The sequence below is a fragment of the Hemiscyllium ocellatum genome, chromosome 9, assembly GCF_020745735.1.
Source record: "Hemiscyllium ocellatum isolate sHemOce1 chromosome 9, sHemOce1.pat.X.cur, whole genome shotgun sequence".
Classification (NCBI taxonomy): Eukaryota; Metazoa; Chordata; class Chondrichthyes; order Orectolobiformes; family Hemiscylliidae; genus Hemiscyllium; species Hemiscyllium ocellatum.
In genome coordinates this window covers 90,347,778-90,373,949 of record NC_083409.1, presented here as the reverse complement: position 1 = coordinate 90,373,949, position 26,172 = coordinate 90,347,778, and the positions used below count along the sequence as shown (strand labels likewise).

The following is a 26,172-nucleotide window of genomic DNA, read 5'->3' as shown; positions in this document are numbered from 1 at the left end:
CCATTTGCCATTTTATTTCTCTAACGCTTTTCGTTTCCCCGCTTAACATTTCCCTCCAGGAGCAACATTTAAACTGGAGGGATAGTGCAGATCACACTTTGACCTGTAGCAGACATTTACAGGAGCTGGGCAGGTATAGCGCCAGCATCAAATATGGCGTCCACGGCACTCAACTCGACACGTGGAGAAATGCGCATGAGCAGCCGCACTACGCGCAACCTCAGCTGCAACGCGGGCGAACAGAGTTGCCGTAGCGATTGGCGGCCGTTGGTACCGGTCCATCCAATCACAGCCTAGCTCGGTTCACCCAATGGGAATGGGTGCTTTGGTTTGAGCGGACGAATGGGAACGCCCGGTCTGGTGTGGCGGTTGATGACTCGGATTTAAATCTAGAGGCAGCCCCGCGGAGCCATTTTGTGCGGAGCTGACGGTGAAAAAGCGTTTATTGCAGTGAGATCGAAAGTACGTTTTCGCTACTGAGTCTGGCCTGCGAAAACAGCGAGATCATTTTCTTTCCTTGACTTTTTTTTTCGCTCTGCCTCAATTTGAGGCTCGGATTGGGTTGGGTTGTATTATACTGGCAGATCCTGTCGAGGATTTTATTTTCACACGGCGGCCCGTGGGAATCAGGAGCTCACTACATGAAGGAGGCACAGGGATGTGAATCCCCAGGATGTTTGAGAAGTATTTAATCCCGAGCACTTGAAACGTCATGTTTTACAAGGCTATAAGAGGGGGCTGTTGCAGCGTTGTGGTAATGTCCTTACCTCTGGTTCAGGGGCTGAGTCCAAGTTCATAAACGAGTCTACATGGCTGCAGGCCTGGCAAATTGGGATAGAGTAGAATCGATGACCAGCCGGCTGCTGGGCTGGAGCGTCTTTTCTTCTGTGTTGTAAAGCCTCTGACTTTGGGTTTGCAAGATATTGCTGTTGTGTTGCAGTGCTTGTGAAGAGTAACTGGCAGGATGCCTGCTAATCTGGTACTTCCAGCAGATGCAGCCAGCACAACTTTAGGCAGCCCTCATGTTTGATGTTGGTAATGATTTCACCCATTGAACAGTTTTCCTCCTGGTACCCATTGACTCCAGTTTTGAGGGTCCTTGGTCCCACTTGTATTAATTATTGCCTTTAAGACTATTGCCACTTCTCTGGAGGTCAATTCTTTTGTTTGGGTCAAGGCTATAATGAGGTCAGGAGCTGAGTGGCAGAACCCAAACAGCATCAGCACAAGCTATTATTGAGCAAAAGCTGGCAGCTTGGTAGCCCTGTTGTTAGCAACTCTCATCACTTTGCAGTAGTTTGGAATAATTTTGTTTTGACTGAGGGCTGATTTAATCTAGCACTGCTTGATAAATTTACACAAAATCAGGTTATAGTCCCAACAGGCTTATTTAGAAGTACAAGCTTTTGGAACACAGCTACCTGATGAAGGAGCGGTGCTCTGAAAGCTTTTACATCCAAATAAACCTAATGGACTAAACCTGATGTGCTATTTAATTTTGTCCACCTCAGTCCAATGCTGGCACCTCCACAACTTGGTATATTGTGGAGAGCTTAGAATTGATTAAACACTATATGTACTGTAGAGCCTTGGAGACATCGCTGAAGATGACTGGCAATTCAGCATCCTCATCTTTGGGGTAAATGTGCTGTGCTTCTTTCCCTTTGAAGATGAAGATATTTGTGGAACCTTCCTGTTGGTAGTTGCATTCTCCATCCTGGTTTTGTCACTGAATCTTGAGGGTTGTTAAATCACTAAAGACTAAAGGATATGAGATGAGGAGGAAATGATTTAGAGGAAACCTGAATTTCTTTCACCTGTGCTGGAGGAAATGACATGCTGCCTGTGAGGGGGGTGGAGGCAATTAACCATAAAGCATGTAGAAGCATTGGGTAATACTAAAATGCCAGCACATTGGCTATGGACCAAGTGTAGGTGAATTGGGTTAGTATAGTGTAGTAAAAAATGAGGTCTGCAGATGCTGGAGATCACAGCTGCAAATGTGTTGCTGGTCAAAGCACAGCAGGTTAGGCAGCATCTCAGGAATAGAGAATTAGACGTTTCGAGCATAAGCCCTTCATCAGGAATCAGTATAGTGTAGTGTCTGTTGGCTGCAATAGATGTGACTGGTCAGTGTCTGTTTCTATGCTATATCACTATGACCAAGTGTATTAACTTTGGATTCCTGTTTCACTGCAAAATAATTATCTAAATATGTATGGAATGAAATTTGAGGTTAGGTTAAATTATGGTGGTTTTCCTCCTGACCTCTTTTAATGTCTCCTCACTACAGGGGTGAATATGTCTCAATTTGTTTTTGAGAGCGACATCAACAACCTTCTGAAGTTGGATGCTCCCATAACAAATGGGCCGTTGGCTAGGTGGCAGCGGAAAGCAAAGGAAAACAACATTGTTTCTGGGTCAATGTCAACTTCAGCTAATACCAGTGGTCTATCACCAATGAAAACTACAAATCGATCACTTAATGCATCAAAGGTAGTGACACCCTGCAAGACGCCAGGTAGTGTTTTAAAACTTTATATCTGCTACATCAGTATTGCTGTTTCTACTATTCATTTCAATCTTCTTTGTTGATTTGATTTCATCCTGTTTTTAACTTTCATATTGTTGCACACCAAATTCAGGGTATACAGGGTGGAAAAATTGGCCAACAGGTCCTTCATAGCATGGATTTCTGGAACTTGGCCCATTCCTGCAGTTGGTAATGCTTGGTAATCTTTGACTTCAGCCAACTTAAGTTCATGTCATGTTTTTCTGTGCGCAGCCTGTATGTTTCTTATGCAGTATTCTGAAGTGCAGCAGATGCTCATATTTATACAGAATTGTTTTATTCCATTCTTGACCCATTACTCAGTGAAATCTGGAACATAAAGTAAACTCGAGCAACTTTTTAGGAAAACTGTGACATTGTCTATGATGTGTAACATCAAGCTAAAGCAAAGACTAGCAGGTTAGGAATTGCCCTCTGCAGATGTTGATTGAATACTTCTGCCCTGCTCCCTATGCTGGCTTGTTAATCACCTTCTCAACCCAATGTTATAGGTAATGGTTAGTTAAATTCCCATTCTTGTCTTACTAAGATGAGTTTCAGCATCAATGATGCTAAATAGTGTTTCTAGTCTAGTTCCCCCATTTTCTTTATGGGAAAGAAACTTCCATATTTGCTTGATGTATATTGTTCCACAAACCCAGATGACCAGTTTCTCTAAATGGTAGACGCAAGATTCTAAAATATCCCCAAAGTAGCTGTGACATTTCTCCATGAATCTCTCCTACACACAGTATATTTTATAGGAATTAAACAAATGGTTTGTCAGTCACATGGGCGGCACGGTGGCACAGTGGTTAGCACTGCTGCCTCACAGCGCCAGGGACCTGGGTTCAATTCCTGCCTCAGGCGACTGACTGTGTGGAGTTTGCATGTTCTCCCCATGTCTGCGTGGGTTTCCTCCCACGGTCCAAAGATGTGCGGGTCAGGTGAATTGGCCATGCTAAATTGCCCGTAGTGTTAGGTAAAGGGTATATGTAAGGGTACGGGTGGGTTGCGCTTCGGCGGGTCGGTGTGGACTTGTTGGGCCGAAGGGCCTGTTTCCACACTAAGTAATCTAATCTAATTGTCATCACATAGTTTAAAGTATATAATTATGAATTTACAAAGCCTGATGTATGTTGATGTTCTGTAGTAACGTGAATGGATTACAGAAACTCATCGTATTCCTTATCAATCTCTTGAAGGGAAGAGATTAAGGCGGATGGGTTTTGCCTGCTGTAAATGGGGATTCATATATCTATCCTAATATGGAGGGGAAGTAAGACTATGGGAATGGGAGGTGGTTTAAGAGTTGAGGCCACAGCTCAGTATTGTCAGGAAAGGACAAATACCTGTCTGGGGCCACTGGGTGAATCCACATGTGGCTCCACTAGGATACCCACTACTGAGATGTGCTCTCTATTTTGAGAACAGGCTTTCAGCTGATACTGCAGTAACCACGTTGGAATGTTTAACCCTTGAGTCCTCAATGTGTCCTGAAAAGAGAAGCAAAGCATGGAACTGACTCCTTTTGGGATTTTAACTTCCTCATGCTTGTCTATCCTACATCATACCGTATCTGATTTGTAACTGACATTTAAAATTGTTCAGAAAGCCACTCAATTCAAGAGCAATTGGGGTGGACAGCAAGATCATGTTTGTGAATGCTGTACCAGTGGCACAGTGCACATGTCCATGACCTAATCTTGTGGGAGGAAAAAGTGCTGCCAGGAGTTATCAATGGGGAGTTACAATGAGGTAAACACTGGTAGCAGGAGGACTTCCCTGCTCCTGGACATGCACATGTGACAAGGCAATATTATCACTATACACACTGACTCACATTCATCTGTGTGCTGGCCATATTGTTGGTATAGTCAGAACCTACCTGGCCCTGAGCTTTCCCCATAAGAATAGAGAAGCAAGTGACCTGACTCCATAACCCTTGATTCCTTTGTCTCTGAATATATTCAGGGATATGAACAACTGGCTTCCACTGCTCTCCAGGGGAAAAAAGTTGTACAGACCAATTACCCTGTGCAACATACTTTTCTTTTGTATCAATCTATCTACTAGTTTCTAGCATCCACTTTTTTAGGCTCTTCAGGATCTCTTAGAAGGCAGATAACCTTATTAAAACTATCAACCTTCCCCAAAAGCAACCCAATGATTCCAGGTCAAATAAATCTTTCCTGGACTGCTTGTAATTCAATTACTTGAGACCTAAGTTATACACTGTTAGTTTCTCTAAGGCCCTGACTGTTGCAGCAGTACTTCAATTAGTGTACTGTATTCCATGCTGAGTCCATCCAATCTCCGTTTTCCAGGTGCTATGCTATTTTTTTTGTGGTGGACTGGAGCATTTTCTCCACCACTGATAACTAGTTTATAATTCCCTGTTTACTCCTACTTTAATAGTTGGGTTAAATTTCCTATGGACTGATGGGTAGTTACTGTTCAAGTCTACAGAACCTTTGTAAGATGACCACCAATGCATCCACTATTTCTAGGGCCATTTTCTTAAATTGAGTATAGTATCAAGCCCTGGGGATTTATTTACCTTAATCGCACTCACTCCTCCAAGACCATTTCTCTACTAGTGCAGATTTCCTTCTGTTCCTCATTTCGTTACACTGTTACCCAGCATTTTTGTGGCATTTCTTCTCCTTTGCGAAGACAGGATGAAATTGTGTATTTAATTGTTCTGCCATCTTTGTAGTCATAGATGTACAGCATGGAAACAGACCCTTCAGTCCAACCTGTCTATTGCGACCAGATATCCCAACCCTATCTAGTCCCACCTGCCAACACCCAGCCCATATCCCTCCAAACCCTCCCTATTCATATACCCATCCAAGTGCCTCTTAAATGTTGCAATTGTACCAGCCTCCACCATATCCTCTGGCAGCTTATTCCATACATGTACCACCCTCTGGGTGAAAAGGTTGCCCCTTGAGTCTCTTTTATATCTTTTTCATCACCATAAATTTCCATAGATTTCCATAAATCTATGCCCTCTAGTTCTGGACTCCCTGACCCCAGGGAAAAGACTGTCTATTTGTCCTATCCATGCCCCTCCATAATTTTGTAAACCTCTATAAGGTCACCCCTGAGCCTCTGCTCCAGGGGAAACAGCCCCAGCTTGTTCAGCCTCTCCCTATAGCTCCAATCCTGGCAACATCCTTGTAAGTCTTTTCTGAACCCTTTAAAGTTTCACAACATCTTTCCTTTAGGAAGGAGGCCAGAATTGCACGCAATGTTCCAACAGTGGCTGAACCAATGTCCTATACAGCTGCAACATGACCTCCCAACTCCTGTTCTCAGTACTCTGACCAATAAAGGAAAGCATACCAAACTCCTCCTTCACTATCCTATCTACCTGCGACTCCAATTTCAAGGAGCTATGAACCTGCACTCCAAGGTCTCTTTGTTCAGCAACGCTCCTAGGATTTTACCATTAAGTATATACATCCTGCGAAGGTTTGCTTTCCCAAAATACAGCACCTAGTGTTTCTGAATTAAACTCCATCTGCCACTTCTCAGCCCATTGGCCCATCTGGTCCAGATCCTGTTGTAATCTGAGGTAACCCTCTTCGCTGTCCACTACACCTCCAATTTTGGTGTCATGTGCAAACTTAGTAACTGTACCTCTTATGCTCACATCCAAATCATTTATGTAAATGACAAAATGTAGAGGACCCAGCACCAATGCTTGTGGCACTCCACTGGTTACAGGCCTCCAGTCTGAAAAGCAACCCCCCACCACCACCCTCTGTCTTCTACCTTTGAGCCAGTGCTGTATCCAAATGGCAAGTTCTCCCTGTATTCTGAGATCTAACCTTGATAATCAGTCTCCCATGGAGAACCTTGTCGAACACCTTACTGAAGTCCATATAGATCACATCTACTCCTCTGCCCTCATTAGTCATCTGTTTCTGACCGTCAGTAACAATGAACATTAATCTTCACTAATTTTTTTTCCCTATGGACAAATAGTTTGTCCCCTGCAAACTTGCTGTCAGTAGTCAATGTTGCCTATTTTAATCATCATTGTCCTCCTGCTGAAATCAAAAGCACTTCCAGTCCTTTAGTCTTTTTGTCCAATTTGTGTCCCTTCCTTTGATCTTTACCACCTTTAATTTCCTTTTGTTTGCCACTGTTCATATTTTTTGTGCCAGACAGGAATTAATAATTAGGCAAAAGTGAGGACTGCAGATGCTGGAGAATAGTCAAGATTAGAGTGCAGCAGGTCAGGCAGCATCAGAGGAGCAGGAAAATTGACGTTTTGGGGAAAAGGCCTTCATCTTGAATGAAGCAGAGAGTCTCCAGAATGGAGAGAAATGGGTGGATGGTGGGGCTGTGGAGAAGGTAGCTGAGTATAATGGGTGGATAGAGGTGGGGATGAAGTTGATAAGATGGAGTGGTTGGTGGAAGGAAGATTGGCAGGTAGGACATGTCATGAAGCTGGCAGGTTGGAACTGGGGTAAAGTGGGTGGAGGGGAAATGAGGTAACTGGTGAAGTCCACATTGATGCCCTGCGGTTGAAGTGTTCTGAGGTGGAAGATGAGGTGTTCTTCCTCCAGGTGGTGAGGAAATGGTGGTGGAGGCCAAGGACTGCATGACCTTGGCAGAGTCAGAGGGGGAGTTGAAATGTTTGGCCACAGGGTGGTGGGGTTGATTGGTGCGGGTGTCCCAGAGATGTTCTCTGAAGCACTCTGGTAAAGGTGTCCAGTCTCCCCAATGTAAATGAGGCTGCATTGGGAGCAACTAATACAAAAGTGACATTGGTGGATGTGCAGGTGAAACTTTGATGGAAGGCTCCTCTGGGGCCTTGGATGGTGGTGAGGGGGGGAGGTGTGAGTGTGGTTTTGCAATTCCTGTGGTGGCAGGGGAAGGTGCCAGGAAGGGAGGGTAGGTTGTTGTGACCTGACCAGGTAGTCATGGAGAGAACGGTCTCTACAGAAAGCAGATAGAGGTGGGGAGGGAGATATATCCCTGGTGGTGGGGTCTGTTTGTAGGTGGCGGACATGTCAGTGGATGATGTGGTTTATGTGGAGGTTGGTAGGGTGGACGGTGAGGACCAGGGGTTCTGTCCTTGTTGCGGTTGGAGGGGTGGGGTTTGAGGGCAGAGGTACACGATGTGGATGAGATGTGTTGGAGGGCATCTTCAACCATGTGGAAGGGGAAATTAGTCTTTAAAGGAGGCCATCTGGAGTCTTCTGTGGTGGAACTGGTCCTCCTGGGAGCAGATACAGCAGAGGTGGAGGAATTGGGAATATGGGATAGCACTTGCAGGAGGTAGGTTGGGCAGAAGTGTAATCCAGGTAGCTGTGGGAATCAGTGAGTTTGTAAAGAGAAAAGTCAGTGTTAATTGGTTGTCATTGGAGATGGTGAGGTCCAGGATGGGGAGGGATGTGTCAGATGGTCCAGGTGAACTTAAGGTTGGGGTGGAATATGAAGTTGAACTGCTCAACTCCCTCGTGGGAGCACGAGGTGGTGCTGATGCAGTCATCAATGTAGCAGAAGAAGAGGTGGGGAATGGTGCTGGTGTAACTATGGAAGATGGACTGTTCTACACAGCCAACAAAGAGACAGGCATAGCTGGGGCCCATGCAGGTGCCCATGGATGGCTACCCCTTTCTGGGAAGATTTGAAGGAGAAATTAAGGGTGAGGATCCATTCAGCCAAATGAATGTCAGTGGAAGGGTACTGGTGGGGATGTCGGGAGAGGAAGAAATGGATTTAGAAGCCCTGGTCATGGCGGATGGAGGTGAAGAGGAATTGGATGTCCATGGTGAAGTTGAGGCATTGGGGGTTGGGAAAACTGGAGTCTTGGAGGAGGTGGAGAACATGGGAGGTGAGTTGAATGTTTGTGGGGAGTCCCTGGACTAGGAGGGATAGGACAATATCCAGGTAGGTGGAGATGAGTTCAGTGGGGCTGAGGCAGGCTGAGACAATGGGTCTGCTGGGGTGGTAAGACTTGTGGAGAAGGAGGTAGAATTGGGTGGTGTGGGGTTCCTGAACTGAGGTTTGAAGTGGTGGTTGGGAGATCCCCTGAGGTGTAGAGGTTGTGTATGGTCTGGGAGATGGTTTGGTGGTTGGGCATGGTTGAAGGGTGGTAGGAGGGGGTGTCTTAGAGTTGGTGCCTGACTTCAGTGGTGTATAGGTCAGTGTGCCAAGCTACCACTGCACCCTTTATCTGCTGGTTTGATGGTAAGGTTGGGATTGGAGTGGAGGGGTGCATGTTTTTGAGGTTGGAGTGGGGACGGGGTTGTATAGGTTGAGGCAGTTAATGTCTTGGCAGCAGTTGAAATGAAGAGATTGAAGGTGAGAAAAAGACCAGCTTGGGGTGTCGAGGTGGATGAAGGGTCCTCAGAAGATAGGCAGGAGACCTGATTGGAAAAAGTAAGCTGAGGTGAAGGCGGCAGAAGTGTTCAGAGCCGATGTGTATTGAATTCATTGATGCGTGATCAGAGGGATAAAGGTATGGCCTTTGCTGAGGATGGATTGTTAGTCCTCAGTGAGGGGGGAGGTCTGGGGGGATGGTGAAACTTGGCAGGGCTGGGAGCTTGGACCTTGTGTAGCTGGGAGGGGGTGGAGCCTGTAACTGGAGTGGAAGTGGTGGTAGTTTCTCTATTTTTAAATGTTTGTTATTGCCAATCCACCTCCATCAGAGTAGAATTCTATGATATATTGTGGCCATGTGATACCTCATACTGTAGTAGTTTTTTTGCCTTCAGAATCTTGGTCTTGGAATCAACTCTTGTTGTTCTACATCTTCTCAAATTCCTACTTTTTTGGTCACTTTCCTGAGGGGATTTGCACAGCTACATTGTGCAATGTCTAGTCTAGAATGGCCTGTTGTCTAGCTGGCTCCTTGATGTATTAGTCCAGAGGCCATTCTGCACACAGCCTTTTTAACAGACCTATCAGGAATAAGAATAGAACGTTAAAAATACCACTCTGGAATTCTGTCCGGGAGTTCATTCTGTACAGCTTTGTTAGAGTTGATTTGTCTAATCTCTGTTCAAATTAAAGTTACCTGTATTTATAGTTGTGCTTTAATGCTTGTCTCTAGTTTTGTTTAATGTCTTCCCTAACACTACCACCACAGTTTCAAGGTCAGTTTACAATCCTACTATTTTTCAGTCCCTTGATGTATCTCAACTCTACCTATATAGATTCCAGTTTACTAGAGCTAACATCCTTCACTGTTACTGCCCTGAAGCAGCAATGCCACCTCACCTCTTTCTTTTGTCTGCCTGCCCTTTCTTAAATAGGCCATGATATTCACTTTCTATCCCTAATCATCCTGCATTCACATCTGGAATGCCAACTGTCATTCCTGTTTATTTCTGTTAAAGTTCACTTAAAATTCTCTGGTGGTCAGAGTCTTCAGAAGTTTCCTTTTTTCTCTCTGTCTGCCTTTTTCCCTCTCTCTGACTTAGGGTTTTTTTCTGAACAAACTAACTTGTCAGGGACATGCAGCAAAACCACCCCCCACCCCCAATAGTCAGTTCAATGGGATTGACAGTGAGTACTTGCTAAGTACACTCCCTGTTCAGGAGACAAGGCAGCTGCACACTGCATGAGCCCCCCCCCCTCCCCAAAAGCCATCCAACCCCACCCCCTGTCTGCACCCTCACCCCTGGGTAGCCAGACCAGACACCAACAGCAGGACTGCTGCTGCCTTTGGGGATGTCTCAAATTAACACATGAATAACTTTCTTCTGCAACTTTTTGACAAGTTCAATCTTTGCCCTGTATTGGACAATTTGAGATTATCTGGGGAAGCTCAGTTTAGGGTGCACTTCTGTGTAGAACTCAGGAGACAGGGTGGGTGGTCAGTCATTTGGAGACAATGTCTGGGCTCCCATTGATCTTCAGAACTGTTCTCGGCAGGATTTCATTTAGTGGAGTTAATTTTTAATTATTGTAAACGAAAGACTGGATCTGTGTTGAAACACCTTTTTGATGTAATTGGACCTTCAGAACTTTGGATGATCTGAAATTCAGATAATTGATATTCAGGTAATTGAGGTTCCCCTGCAATCTTTCTATGCTAATACCTTCAGCCATTCAACATTTGTAAGGATTTGTAACTCAGGTGCTGGTTGCAGTTGTGGGTATGTTTGCTGAGTTGGAAAATTGTTTTGTAGATGTTTCATTCCCTTTCTAACTGACATCTTAAGTGCAGTGGAGCCTCTCATGAAGTACTGCAAACATACCCACAACTGCCTGGATCCATGTTGGTGATTATATATAGTACTGAATAGCACTGAAAGCTGTAACAATGGTCACTTATATCACGCTTTCCTGCTTTACAGGAAAAACGAAAACTCCCAAATCTTCAAAAAGTTCCCGAGTTCAAGGGACACCATCAAAAGCAGGTGGTGATCGTTATATTCCAGTCCGTAATGCAGCACAAATGGAGGTGGCACATTTCTTAATCTCTAAAGAAAATGAGCAAGAAAATGAATCTCCAACCAAGAAAGTGAGTACAGAAGATAAATTTAACAGTTAATTTGATTCAAAGGTTAATTCAAAACAAACTGTTTCATCTATGGTTGAACGAAAACAAAACTGATGAATGCTCATTGTAATTGTATCCTGTTATTGTGTGCTTTGATGCTAAGTGAAGGCAGATTGGATGTAGGCATTTTTTGCTAGGCCTCTGGTATGAAGAATAGCAGCAGACTATATAGAGCAATGTAAAAATCTTCAACTAAATTTCATCTAACTTGGTCATGGACCCTGTTTACATGCTGCAAAACCTTTAGCCCATTGTGACCATACTGGCCATAAAATATATTTTCTTTTCTATTCCCACATTTTAATACTTGTCCTGCAGTCCTTTGCTATGGCGTTTACTACTTGTCTTGAGGGTTACTTGGACAGTGAGTTCCAGATATCTATTGCCATCAAGTTTTTCCTCAAATCCTGTCAAAACCACTTGTTCTTTGCCCCAAAACTCTACCCTCTATTAAGAAGAGGTTCACTGTATCTTCTTTCTATGGCCCCTAGTACTTCACACATTTTAGATTATTCGTCCTCTTCCTCAGTCCCCCTCTCCCAATCTACTAGCTTTCTCTGCTCTAAAAATCCCTTCCTGCGTATTGTTTGCCTGGGCTTGAGCAATTCAACTAGCAACAATCTCCTAGTCAATCCCTTCTGCAGTTCAGTACAGTCACTGTTTCCTGCATTATGGTGACCAGAACTGCATATAGTACTCTAGGTATACTAAGTCCAATACAGCCCCATTATCTTGCTCCTGCGTTGAACTCATTGACTAAAGGCAAATATCTACATACTGCCTTAATCATGGTCTCTATGTATCGGTTGCCTTCAAGAATCAATGGACATACCAAGGTCCCTCTATTTCCTAGAGTCCTACTAGTTGATAGGTAGTCCCTTGCTTTGATCATCCCAAAGTGCATTCCCCTCTCCTTTCAATGTTGCATTTCATTTAACAATTCCCCAGCCCATCAATTGTCCTGTAGCCTAAGGGTTTCCTTGCTGCTTGTCGCACCACTGTCTGCAGTCTTGCTGATTTGTAACTGACATTCATGTAGATTATTAACTTGTACCAAAAACGGTACCAGCACCAAACCTGAACACTCTTTATTTTTGAACAATCTTCAAGCTTCATCCTCTGATTCCTGATACTCAGCCAATTTTGGATCTGTTTGTCCCCACGTTGGTTCTTGAAATATTAAGTATCTCTTCTTCAGGAGCAGCAGAAGACCTGGTCCTTGAACTTGAATGGTTATGATGTTCAGCAGGCAAAAGTTCTTCGTATGAGTGGGAAACCTCTTGCTGCTCCAGAAGGTATTTTAGTTTTGTTTTTACTTTAGAATATTTAGGATTATTGCTTTAGATCAAAAATTGATTAGCAAATCAGTCTAGCAAGTTGTGAAAATGAGCTATGTCTGAGGATTGAAATTGGCATTTCAGATGAGCACACAATTTGAATTTGGATTGTGAAATATAATCATTAGGTTGCCACAGGTTGAGAGTTCATATACAAGCCAGTGAATAACTTCTGACTACTTCTCTAAACAGAAGTTCTCCAGTCCATCCTTATCAATTTCTTTGCCCCTTCAGAACAGTCATCTCTTAGCAATTCAGGGATCTGGCTCCTCCAGAGAATTAAGGCCTGGCCTTATCAGAACTGGATGAAGTTATCTAGTAATGGATTTAATGATTAGGTAGCGATGTTCTATCATATAAACTGACAGGGCTCTACAAAAGTTGTACAATCTCCAAGAATACAGGTTGCTGAGTTATGTAAAAGTGTTGTGATTTCATCTGGGATTTACAGCTTTTGAGGAAGGAGAATGAAGTAAAGTTCTGTTCTGTTGTGTGGAATATTGGCATGATGGGGGATAGGTCGTGGGTGATAGCACACCGCTGCTGAAGGTGTAGCCCTGAGAAGGGAAGAATGTTGAGTGCTATCTCCAGAGATGAGCAAAAGATGGATGAAATTTTGAATGGAGCTTGAAGGACAAGAAAAAGTGAAACATTAGTGATTCTGGTTGTGCAGAGAATGTATGGGTATAGAAATGCATGGTAGTGGGCACAGTTGAATTCTTAGAAACATGTTGAGAATGAGGATTCTTCAGTTGAGAATAACAAACAGAAGTGCCAGTATAGTGCCCAAGTATATATCAGACATTCTTCCTAATAATAGAATACAATAGTAATAACACTTTAGACAACTTTAAAATCCTGTAAGAGGGTATTAGAATGGAATGTTCATGTGGTTGAAGAAAATTACACTGTAAGAAGATTCAAAGTCTTGCAATTTGTACAATGTTTCCTTTTGTTGCTAAACTAGTCAATCTGGTCGGTGTTCAATTGTCAATTGTTTTCACAATGCAACTTTGCTGTGTTTTAGCAGCTTGCAATTTTATGGCAGAATGCATTTCACGAGCACTAAAACAAAGTTCAAGCTGGAATTATTAAAGGGGCAAAGAGGGGCTTGAGATTTCTAGAGTTTGGACATGGAAGGTCTTAGCATTTTTTGGCTTCAGGCACCTGTTGCTATGGAGTTGCAAATGGAATTCTTGCTGGTGACACGTGGAACTTCTGAGCAGTGTGGGTGAGGATGATCTAGTTGGCCACTATAGTTTGGGATTGAAATTGAAGCTCCTGGCTCTGGTCATAATATCTGCTCATCCAGTGGTGAATGTCAGCCTAACAATTCCAAGACGTAAAACTGGATTGGGTGTCATTATGCGCAAAGCCATTCTTAATGATGTGGCCCTGGAGTCAGTCTGGGAAGGATGCATTAGATAAAAACTGAAATTCATGTGAAGAATCTGGTAAGTGCAGTTCATCCCCAGCTGAACAGAGCATTGTAAAAGCAAATGTTGTCAGGTGGCAAAGACTGCAGATAAGTTGGTGTGGTGAGGGTTCTTTTGTCATGATTCCATTTGCAATTAAATGTCGTGGAGTAGAAACTGGATTGAGGGAGGTTTGAGCTTAGCAGATCAGGAAATGAGGGGCGACATCTTTAAGCAGATTTGATGTGGGGTAGTGGTGTACATGGGTTAAGGTGTCATAAAGGCCTCAATCTTGTATCCAGGTAATTGTCACCTTGTAATGTCTACATTTCACAGCTGGAAGTTTCATCTGGAGTAATTCATTCTTGGTCTTGTTAGTATTTGAAGTGGGTGCTGTTAGTCAATTAAGAGCAAGATTTTAAATCTCAATGAAATTGAACCACTACCAATCTTTCCAAATGCCAGATTGCTGTGACTTAAAATACTGACTACATGCATTCCATGTCCATAGCTGGCTATGCTTTCCAAGCTTTCAACTTGCAGATCATTGGCCTTGCCAGGTATCAGGCCACCTTTTATATTTCAGTAGTAAGACTGTAGTGAAACAACTTTAAAAACTAGCTGGGCACTATGAATGCGTGCAATGTATTTGTGTAAAATTGACATTCCTATATACTGGAATTGGAAATGACTTGAGCCTGAAACATTTCTAATTGGGAAAGGATGAGGGAAGAGCGGGGTTTAGTCCATAATTGGGACTTTTGGAGTGGGACGATGAACAGAGTCTTGAACCAGTGTTTTTCCTCAAACACTGGTTTAAAGTATGTCAGTCTGAGTGCCTACTGTTCTGGATACCTTAAATCCATTCTTGTCCTGAGTGCTTTTTAACACAAATGGCCGATACTGTTTTGTCATAAACCATTTTTCTCATCAAACACATGCTTGTTTTGGGTATTCCTCCAGATCCAAGTCTGAAATGGTTCTTTCTCGATGCCAAAAAAATTGTTATAACTTTGTTCTGGTAGTTCTAACATTTTAACCTTTATATCAAGTTTCTGATGGGACATTTGTGAAACTGTTTAAAATAGACTATATAAATATGAAGTAATTGGTATTTTGATAATGAAGCTAGAATGCTGCAGGTAATAAACATAAATTTGAATTGAATTAGTTCAAGGTTAAATATACTGGAAGCAGTTCTTGTAAGGACCTTCCCAACTAGTCTTCAGTGTTAACTGCAGAATTTCTCAATGCTCTTTCTGATTTACGCAAAAAATTGCATTTAATTATGGTGTACTCTGGGTCACGCTTAATTTGGTGGGGAGACTAATTCATCTCTGTGCTCAATGTCCTCAAGGGTAATTTCAACATAGTTAGGAGTTTATTTGCAGTGTTTTGCATATGTAGGTAATGTAAAATGGGGTGGGTGGGTAAGGATACATGTTAGGGCTGAACTTGCCCAATACTGCAAAATAACAGTGCAGAGGATTAAATAGTTCTGTTTTGTAATTGGATGTTTTTACTAAAGTACTGCTGATTAGCTATTCCTAGAATCCTTCTGTTCTGTGGTTTTCAGCTGGAGTCCCATCCACTGGGTAGGGAGGCCCTCCACTCATGTCCTGTGGTTTTAGTCTCTCCTTGTTTTCTAGGTTACCAGAATAATCTGAAAGTTCTGTACAGTCAGTCAATGACACCAAGTTCCACCAAGAAGACCACTCGGTACATTCCCTCAATGCCAGAGAGAATCTTGGATGCTCCAGAGATCAGAAATGATTACTGTAAGTTGTGAAGTATAAAATTTGGCAGAAGTGAAGATTCCTAGTTTCAATAATACCTAATTTCTTTTTTGTAATTGATATAATAGAATTGCAAGTCTTTGCAGGTTTTTTTCCTGCATTAGGTTGGCTTTCTTTGCTTTCCCTCTTTTCGTTCTCTCTTTCTAACATTTGTCCCCCCACTCCAAATTTCAGACTTAAATCTAATTGACTGGAGCTCACTGAACTACTTGGCTGTGGGCCTTGGGAATAACGTGTATCTCTGGCATGCTGAAACTGGTCAGATCCTACTGCTTGTGCAGCTGGAAGGTCAGGAGGATTACGTTGCTTCTGTATCATGGATAAAAGAAGGCAACTATCTAGCTGTTGGAACAAGGAATGGAGAGGTTCAGGTGGGAAGATTGGTTCTACTTGGTAGACTAAGCCGATGGTGAAATCTGTTTTTTAAAAAAAAATGCAAAATTGTTTAAGCTTAATCAAGTTTGTATCTACCTTTCTCAACACCATCTTGTCACCATGCCTGTGGATACTAATTGCCCTGAAGTTAGATTTGTTTCATTCTAGCCAGAAAAATTAATTTTAACATAAATTATAATTAAAGTCTGAGATGGCATGCTTTCTACAATCTGCTTCGTAGGAGATGCATTTGGTTTCTAGCCAGCACAAACAGCTGATAACACTGTTCTGATACTTATGGAGATATGTAAACCAACACAGTCAGATTTACTGAATGAACTCCCACAAGGAAATGCTGACAAGAATTTGCTTTTGTAGCTTTTATTTTAATTAAAATTAGAACTAAAGCAAATTAAAGTGCACCTTGAGGCTTACACTTAAAATAAAATATACTTTAGCAACTCACCAGCACCAGCTTGCAAAACTACACAATTCCACAATATGCTGCTTTTTACTCATGCACGCTACATCAGATATCTGATCAGGTAACAGCTTTCACATTGATACATGCTAGTGTGAAATTTACAGCCAACTATCCTCACTTATAGTAAGACTGTCCTGTTGTAGTTTTCCAGAGTTCCTTTTCAACTCAACCAATTGCCCTGGTTTGGTTGAGCCACTGCTAGAAAACTAATCAGTTTCCAAGCTATGCTCTCAGCTTTTCAGATTTTAATAGCATATGCTGGAAAACCTCAGGTCGAGCAGTGGTAAGTAGCAGTTTGAGCTGGATTCTAGATTTCCAGAATTTATCTCTTTAACGAGCAGCATCTCTGTCTGAACAGAGAAAGTGTCTTGTACTTGCAAGAGATGTCTCTCTTTATTTCCTGTTTACTCCACTGATTTGTCTTGACCCTCTTGCCTTGTTTAACATTTTTGTCTGCCAGCCAAATTAAATTACTGTTGTATAAAAGTACAGCACAAGAACAAACCCTTTTCTCACCATGTCTGTGCTGACCATGCTTCTATTCAAAATTAATCCCAACTGCCTGCAAATGGTTTCTTTCCCTGCCCCTGCCTGTTTGGGTCCATCTCAATGCACCTTAAACTTGCTAACATCTGCTTTAACAAGCATCCTCCACCACACTTCAGGCATTTACTACTCTTCAATGTTGTCATCTCCTTTAAACATGTCTTCTCTACTTTGACACTTCCACCTCAGGGGAGAAAGACTCCAATAGCTGTCTTTCATAATTTTTATACACTTGTATCTATCAATCATCCGTCCAAGTTTACCTAACTGCCCCTTATAGCTAATATACTCCAGTCTAGGCAACATTCTAGTAAGCTCCTTTGTATCCTCTCCAAAGCCACAACATTTTAGTGTTGTGGCTAAAACAGCACAATAGTCCAAATGTGGTTGTGTACAGTTGCAAAATGACTTGCAACTTTCATGCTCAATGTCCTGACTGAAGGAAAGCATGTGGTATGCTGCCTTTATCACCATATCCGTTTGTGTTGCCCTTTCAGGGAGCTTGAGACCTGGACCCCAAGGTCACTTTGTATATCAATGTCCCTAAAGTTTCTGCCATTTACTGTATACTTCCTTTTGCATTTGACTTTCTTGTACTTGTCTGGATTAAATACCATCTGCCATTTCTCTATTCAACTTTGCAACTTCTTGATCCCATATCCAGAGGTCCCAACTGATTCTTGCACAATGCTATTGATCAGTCTCCCTGTTGGGAAAAAGTACTCATCTACTAACTGTCTTCTCTAACCAAGTCAATTTTGTGTCTAACTTGCTAACTCTGGATTCCAAACACTCTGTATTTGGACCAGGCTAGCATGAGGGACCTTCATCAAATGCTTAATGGCTATTTAGACAACATTCACTGCCTTACCCTGATTAATCAGTTTTTTTGGGGGGGAAGGGGATCAAATTTGAGAAGACTCCCCACATAAAGCCACACTGACTAAGTCCATTCTTCTAGTGCGAGCAAATCCTGTCTAAGAATAATGTCCAGTAATTTCCCTAACATGAGGCTCAATGGCCTTAAGGGAACAACATCAACTGATCTGAGGTCTTCTGGGACTTGCCTGTGGCTGAAGATGATACAAAGATCTGTCAAAGCTCCAGCAATTTCTTCCCTTGCCTCCAGTATCTGGAGATTCCACCAGGCCCTGGGGTCTTGTGTACCATTCTTTTTAAAAGGCAATGAAAACCACCTAAATATCAACATACCATGCTTGCATGCACCTAAAACTCTTTCCCATCTAACCACCTGGTGCTAAGGATATACCAGTCAATAGTTGAAGTTGTCACCCACTACAACCACCTTTTTACATTTCCGTGTGCTTACATATTTATTCCTGTCTCCTGCATGTGGGAGGCCTAAAGTATAAACTACATCCTAGAAGTAAGAAAATGCAATTTCCAGGAAGGCACTATGGATAGAATATAGGTGAACCTTAAAGATGTCTTTGGTACAGCTGTGACATTATCCTTAGTGCAATTACTTTGCATTTTTACACCCCCTCTCCTGAATCATCTAAACCCTGGAACATTGAGCTGCCAGTCCTGTCCTTCGCTCAGCCAGGAAAGGCTACCACATCTTAGTCCCATGTTCTAATCCAGGCTCTAAACTCCCCTGTCTTGCCTGTTGTACACCTTGCATTAAAATAATACCCTTCAGACTACTAACCCCACTGTTTGCTAACTTGGTCCTGCCTGTCTTTCTATTAGACTTGTGTCAACCATCTCAATCATTCCACAATCTATGGGCAGCACAGTGACTCAGTGGTTAGCACTGCTGCCTCAGAGCGCCAGACACGCAGGTTCAATTCCTGCCTCGGGTGACTGCAAACTCCACAGACGTTCTCCCCATGTCTGTGTGGGTTTCCTCCTCGGGTTCAGGTTTCCTCCCACAGTACAAAGATGTGCAGATCAGGTGGATTGGCTATGCTAAATTGCCCATAGTGTTAGGTACATTAGTCAGGGGTAAATATAGGCTAAAGGAATGGGTCTAGGTGGGTTGCTCTTTGTAGGGTCAGTGTAGTCTTGTTGGGCTGAGGAGTCTGTTTCCATTACTGTATAGAATCTAATCTGACCTACTCTGGTTTCTCCTCCCCTGTCATCCTTTAAACGCCTCCTGAGTGGTGTAAGCAAATCTCCCTACAAGCATATAGTTCCCTTCTAGTATAGCTTGTCAAGATTGCACGGACTGCTGTTATTTTATATTTAAGAAACTCAATTTGTCATTTGGTAGAATTGATCGAGTTTTGCTGATGAGGTTTTGATTTTTCTCTTGCACTAGCAGCATCAATTCAGTGAAGATACTGAAACTGAGGGCAGTGCTGCAGTCCCAGGGTGATGAACCAGATATGGTACTCCTGTTTTAAATTGAAGCAGCTGCAGTGCATGTAGTTAAGGCAGCAGTTCCTTGTTAGTAGAATCATTAGTGTCGCTGCATTCAATTCCCTAACAAGTGTGTACATCTAACGGTGTGCTTTTCAACTGTCTTGCAGCAGTGATAGTGTCCCTACCCTGGACAGCAAGGTGTTAGTCTCACCTCCAGAGATATCTAATATCAGTAAATAGTGATCATTTTAAAAGTTTAAAAAGAACTTGAATAGGACCTATCTTAATGGGCATTGCATGTAAGTTAATTAATTGGAAAACTAGTGATTACACGTGATTGTAAAATTACCACAGCTGGCTTGGGGAGGGCAGTGTTCAGTTAGAGCACTTCCATCAATGAAAAATGGGGCCCTGTGCATTGATATGTAGTTATCAGAACGCAGGGGATGTCATGCTGTCTATGCAAATTGTTAGCATAATTTTTTGCGCACTTAAGATTATTTAGCAAATACCTGAGCATGTAGTTTAATGTTGTAAGCAAGCCTCCACTTAGAATAGGTGACATTCTCTGCCTCAGGGCATTGTCTTGAAGCAACCTGACTTGAAATTTTAAAAGCTTGGATGTTGTCTGTCTTGGTGTTTTTCATAATGCCTCTACCAATCAATCTGCTTGCAAGACAATCCACGTTGTCCTCTTACAGTATAAATGCTAATTTTCCCTTGGTTGGTGTTTGTGATTTTGTTCTGATGAATGCAAGATAAATCTTCCATGTATTTTCAGCAATAAACATTCTACAAATTAATTTTATTCCATGAATGAAAAATAATTAACTTTGCCTCAGTTAAAAATTTTAACATGTTAAACAGCACTTCTGCTCTCATGTGGTTTTACTATAATGCTATGGGCAATCATTTTAGGGATTATTTTGTGTATGTTGCTAGTTTGCTGGTGTAGTTCTGTTTTTTGGACCCCAAGTTGTACAATTTCTGATCCCAATTCTACTGTGAACACCTTTTTTGATTTAAGGTTTGGGATGTTGAGCGCCAGAAACGTCTAAGGAATATGGTGAGTCACACTGTACGAGTAGGAGCACTCAGTTGGAACAGTTATATTCTATCCAGGTAAAGTAAACTTTTGTGCAAAACTGTTTAAGTTCTACTGATTGGTTGGTTTTTGTGTAAAATTAAAATATAGAAATACAAACTGTTTTAACTTTCTGCATTTCTCAACTTAAAGTGGCTCCAGAACAGGTCAAATTCACCATCATGATGTTCGTGTGGCAGAACATCATGTATCTACTCTGACTGGACACACTCAGGAGGTCTGTGGCTTAAAGTGGTCGCCAGATGGGAGGTATCTTGCTAGTGGTGGGAATGACAACATTCTGAATATCTGGCCTAGTGTCCCTGGGAATGATGCAGAGTGCTCACCATTGCATACGTTCACACAGCACCAGGGTGCTGTTAAGGTAAATCTATCTTCTCAACTAGGTGAAAGCTTTAAGCTTGCAGTTTGATCTTAAGGTTCAATTTATAAAACACACTTAGAAAATGCTAGCTGTAGTGATTAGTTGCAATGGGAATTCTGATCTTTAACAGCTGAATAAGCTGGATACATAACCTTCCTCCTGAAATACTGTTGGATTCTTTGTCTCTTTTTTTCTTTCCATAGGTTCTTAGTGTTAACCTTAGTTTTGTTGATTTAATTTGGAATTTTGCTACGTGGTTGGTATTAAGCAAAATTTTAACCCTCTAGCAGCTAAAATTCCTTTTCTAGCTAAAATTGGTTAATTCTAATATTTCTTGCACTATTATCCAGTCATCTTTCTTTTCATTACTCTTTACTTTGCTTGTTCCTCCATTTTAAGGAGATTCTGACCTATTTGTATTCATACAATTGTAATGTGCTGATTTCAATAGACAAATTCTTAAACTTTGTCTTAAACAGTGGAATAGTCAATGTGCTCAGTTGACCATAATTGTTTCATTTCCTTTCTTTTAGGCAGTTGCCTGGTGTCCTTGGCAAGCAAGTATTCTTGCAAGTGGTGGTGGTACCAGCGATCGGTTCATTCGTCTCTGGAATGCTAACACTGGATCTTGTTTGAATTCTGTAGATACACGATCACAGGTTTGTGTAACTACAAGATAACGAAATGTAATGCTGGATCAGAGTTGAAGCTAGTGTTACGATGTAACTGCACCAGTGAATCATCACTTTTGGATGTTAAACAAGGTTTATGTTTAATGTTCAAAGTTGAATAATGTCCCTCTTAATGTACATCTGAAGTGTTGCTGATAAAGAGCTGCCAATGTTTGCAACTAATCTCCAAAAGAAAAGACTTGCACAAATGCAAGGCAAAGGCAAATTGATTGATTGAAATAAAAGGATTAAGGTGTCAAGAGAAACTTTCCAGGGATATTTGTGTGGTATGGGAATATGGAATGACTAAAAACCACTATAATTAGTGGGGTGATGTCAGCTCCAAATGTAATTTCTAACACTCAGTTTTGATATCTGTAATGGTAGTCATATCTGGGGTGATCAAGAAGTTGGCAAAGTAAGTGATTTGGTACCACCTTTCTGTTTTAGTAGTTGAGCAGTACAAGTATCCAAAAATTAAAACACAATGGATATTGTTTTAAATGGTAATCAGGGCAATGGAATTCCCAGTATTAGGAATTTGTCAGTTGCAAAGTATTAGTGAGAGACTTCATGCACTCTCTCCAAGAATTACCTTTTTTGATTTAAAGTATTGATTGGATTTATTATTTGGGTTAAGTAAGATGTTTACAAGGAAATCAAATCTGAGACTTAGAATATTCTGTTATTTCTTTGAAAGGATAGGAGGGAAAAGGTGGTGATAACTTAACAGTTTTTAATACACGGAAATAAATTTGTCATTATCATACCTTGGATTGAAAAACTTCAAACCATATGCTTGAAGTTAAGAAACCTGGTTGGAATAGTCTATAAGCCCCCTACCAGTAGCTATACTATGGGACAAAAACCAGGATGAGGCAGTATATTAATCATGGGTGATCACAATCTTGTAGATTGTGGGGGTAATCAGATTGGCAGAAGTAGTCACAGAATTCAATGTATTTGTGACTCTCTCTTCTGAACCATTTGTTTTTAGATCGAACCAGGGATCAAGTTATTCTGAATCTTGTGTAATGTCAGAAAAATCCCTTGGAACAAAATGGTGAACTTAGTATTGTATCTGATCCACATTCTCAATCAATGATGTTTAAATATATAATTTCAGTTGATTGAGAGAAAAGTTGGTTAGACTGGAAAACTCTAGAAGGGCTTATGTCCGAAACATCGAATTTCCTGTTCCTTGGATGCTGCCTGACCTGCGCTTTTCCAGCAACACATTTTCAGCTTGGAAAACTCTAATGCCTATATTCAAAGGCATGCAGACAGTGTAGGCCTGTTAGCTTAACATCTGTCATTGGAGGGGGAAGAGGCTAGTCAATTAAAAGGATGAGTAGCAGAATTTAGAAATGTGACATAATCAAACAGTCAACATTTCATAGAGGAACTGCCTGCCACCTTTAGGATTTGTTTGAGGTGATTGGCTGTATAGATAATGGGGATCTGATAAGTGTAACTTATTTGGTATTCCAGAAGGTTTGAAAGTGAGGCTGCATAGAGATGATCAAGTATACACTATCATAGAGATTTGAAAACTATTAGCCAATCTAAATAGTGAAATGGGGTTATAATTTACAATATATAACTTGGTAAGTTATTCCCAAATTTGTAGTTGACAAAGGTGGAAAGGTAAGTAGTAAGAACACAAGTTGAATGGGCAGAAGGAAAATAGGATGTTACGCACTCTTGCATGAATAATAGGGAAACTGAATTTTATGGCAAGTCCTTGTGCATAAAGTAGGAAAAGGTTCTTTATGGAAGAGAAGGGAATGTGGTGATAGTGATAAGAATAAAATGAAAAATAGGAACACCTTGCTCGAATTGAAGTCACTATTTAAACCTCACCTAGAATACGGAACAGTTTTGGTTTGCTTATGCGAAGAAAATGTACAGTCTTTGGAGGCAATGCAGGGGAGATTCACGAGGTTGATCCTGGACATTGAGATTTCTTGAGGTTCCTAGTAGTATTTCTATTGAATGAGTTGATCCGGCCACTTGGCAATTGGTTTTTTCCCCTTTGACACTTTTAAATCTAACCTTGCCCCTCATTTTGGTATTGTCATTTTAGGTCTGTTCCATAGTCTGGTCAACAGAATACAAAGAATTGGTGTCTGGTCATGGATTCTCTCAAAATCAGCTGGTAATCTGGAAGTACCCAAACCTGTCCAAAGTAGCTGAGCTCAAAGGTGAAATTTCAAATGCTGTTAAAATGTTATGTAAGCTCTAGGAGAAGTTTAAATCTCATTCTGGACAATTTGCACCAGCCTTTCTAGACTTTTGTACCTGGACAACTGTCTTGTGGCTATCTGGTATTGACTGTACTCTAGCTATCATTGAGTTATGGGTTTTTAATAAAATTACACCTTATTGAAGTTTGTTGTTTATATTATTGCCCTTGGGCAATCAAAATGGCATCTGATTAATATGGAGTGTTCAGCAATTAAACATGTTGAGTGAAGACCATTCTCCACACTTATCATTTCACTTGAAAGCTGAAAATTTCTTGTATGGTTTCATAATGTAATTTGTATTTTCTATTTCAGATCAAATAATGCAATGTTAGTTGTTTTTTTTATTTCTCATGCAGGTCATCAAGCTCGTGTGCTGGATCTTGCTCTAAGTCCAGATGGAACTACAGTATGTTCTGTGGCTGCGGATGAAACAATCAGAATCTGGAAGTGCTTTGCTGTGGACCCAGCAAAAAAGAAAAAGATGACCAATCAATCCAGTGTGCTGCATCATGGCATTCGATAAAGCATTTGCTGCTCTGGACAAGTATACAAGGGAAGTTTCACTCAAAGGAACCAAGACTTTCAGTTTGAAAACTTTTGTAAATGTGTTTAAACTATACATTCTGAAGGAAGCATGTTTAGCAAATTTGCATTATTCTAATCCTTAACCATTGATTACAAATTCAGAATTATTTGCATGTTGAATGGGAGATTTTTATCACTTTGGTATTGTTTCTGTACATAAACTTTTTTAAGTTGTATATAAGCAACTCTTAAAATTTTATACACTAATCTTAATTTTTCAATAAACTTGAATAGTTTATTCAAGCTTTTGAAGTCTATTTTCTATTCCAAACTAGTTTTTGATGATTAGGTTTGCATTCTAAAGTCATGCCAAAGCATTGAATCAATGTCTGCAAAGCTTAGACCATTGCAGAAAATCTAATGTTCATTCAACTTCTGTTGCAGATGCAGATTCCTTTTTCATAGATGCTGATTGATTTGACTTCTAGTCTTTCCCACTTATAGTTTTAATCAATCACTGACTTCAAATGCATGTTAGAGGTCCCCTGACTGATACCTGCAGTGAAAAATGCAACAGCTGAACCTCATTTTTAAGCAACAAACTATTCTGGTAATCAAATCCCACTGCAATGGCTACCTGACATTCCTCAGGCTTCTACAACTAAAACATAATGTGATTGCAGTTGGTAGTTTGGGTGTGGGTGAATCAGGGTTCCCCTCTGATTGCAGCCACAAATTAATTCTTCTAATTCTGTGATTGTAAACTCAGTTTTTGCTCTTGAGGTGTCTAAAAGACATGACCAGAAGTATGCCATTCTCATTCTCTCAATGAGATCATGGCTGATATGATAATCCTGAGCTGAAAATGTGTTGCTGGAAAAGTGCAGCAGGTCAGGCAGCATCCAAGGAGCAGGAGAATCGATGGTTCGGGCATGAGCCCTTCAGGAATGAGGAAAGTGTCCAGCAGGCTAAGATAAAAGGTAGGGAGGAGGGACTTGGGAGAGGGGTGTTGGAAATGAGATAGGTGGAAGGAGATTAAGGTGAGGGCAACAGACTGGAGCAGGGATGGGGGCAGAGAGGTCAGGAAAAAGATTGCAGGTTAGGAAGGCGGTGCTGAGTTCGAGGGATTTGACTGAGACAAGGCGAGGGGAGGGGAAATGAGGAAACTGGAGAAGTCGGAGTTCATCCTTGTGGTTGGAGGGTTCCTAGGCGGAAGATGAGGCGCTCTTCCTCCAGCTGTCGTGTTGCTATGATCTGGCGATGGACTCCAAAGACCTGCATGTCCTTGGTGGAGTGGGAAGGGAGTTGAAGTGTTGAGCCACGGGGTGGTTGGGTTGGTTGTTCCGGGTGTCTCAGAAGTGTTCTCTGAAACGGTCTGCAAGTAGGCGGCCTGTCTCCCCAATATAGAGGAGGCCACATCAGCTGCAGCGGATGCAGTAAATGGTGTGTGGAAGTGCAGGTGAATTTGTGGTGGATATGGAAGGATCCCTTGGGGCCTTGGAGGGAAGTAAAGGGGGAGGTGTGGGTGCAAGTTTTGCATTTATTGCAGTTGCAAAGGAAGGTGCTGGGAGTGGAGGTTGGGTTAGTTGGGGGTGTGGACCTGATGAGGGAGTCAGAGGGAGTGGTCTTTTCAGAATGCTGATGAGGGAGGGAAATATCTCTGGCGGGGTGTGGTTGGAGGTGGCAGAAATGACAACGGATGATATGACATGTATGGAGGTTGGTGGGGTGGTAGATGAGGACCAGTGAGGTTTTGTTCTGGTGGTGATTGGAGGGGCAGGGCTCAAGGGCAGAGGAGCAGGAAGTGGAGGAGATGTGGTGGAGGGCATCATCGATCACATCTGGGGAGACAGGCCACCTACTTGCAGAACGTTTCTGGGACACCCAGACCAA

General features: G+C 41.8%; 1 protein-coding gene across 2 annotated transcripts; it reads left to right on the top strand.

Annotated features, from left to right (window-relative positions):
- The first annotated feature begins 394 nt into the window (after positions 1–394).
- cdc20 (cell division cycle 20 homolog) lies at positions 395–24,502 on the top strand. Of its 2 annotated transcripts, none has more exons than XM_060829914.1 (11): positions 395–462; positions 2,294–2,521; positions 10,879–11,045; positions 12,283–12,379; positions 15,486–15,614; positions 15,807–16,003; positions 20,393–20,487; positions 20,603–20,834; positions 21,368–21,493; positions 23,592–23,709; positions 24,111–24,502. In XM_060829914.1, the coding sequence occupies exons 2-11, from the start codon at positions 2,302–2,304 to the stop codon at positions 24,275–24,277; spliced, it is 1,548 nt and encodes a 515-aa protein (XP_060685897.1). In that variant the 5' UTR covers positions 395–462; positions 2,294–2,301; the 3' UTR covers positions 24,278–24,502. The 2 variants fall into 2 exon arrangements, with proteins under 2 accessions (XP_060685897.1, XP_060685896.1); XM_060829913.1 differs by lacking the exon at positions 395–462 and adding an exon at positions 479–684.
- Positions 24,503–26,172: the final 1,670 nt, after the last annotated feature.

Bases quoted from the DNA above. Each gene is read 5' to 3' on its own strand.
- cdc20 (XM_060829913.1), top strand. From the start codon at position 642: ATGAAGGAGGCACAGGGATGTGAATCCCCAGGATGTTTGAGAA. The intron at 16,004-20,392 runs GTGGGAAGATTG...TTTTGATTTAAG, and splicing joins CAAGGAATGGAGAGGTTCAG to GTTTGGGATGTTGAGCGCCA. The intron at 23,710-24,110 runs GTGAAATTTCAA...TTTCTCATGCAG, and splicing joins CAAAGTAGCTGAGCTCAAAG to GTCATCAAGCTCGTGTGCTG.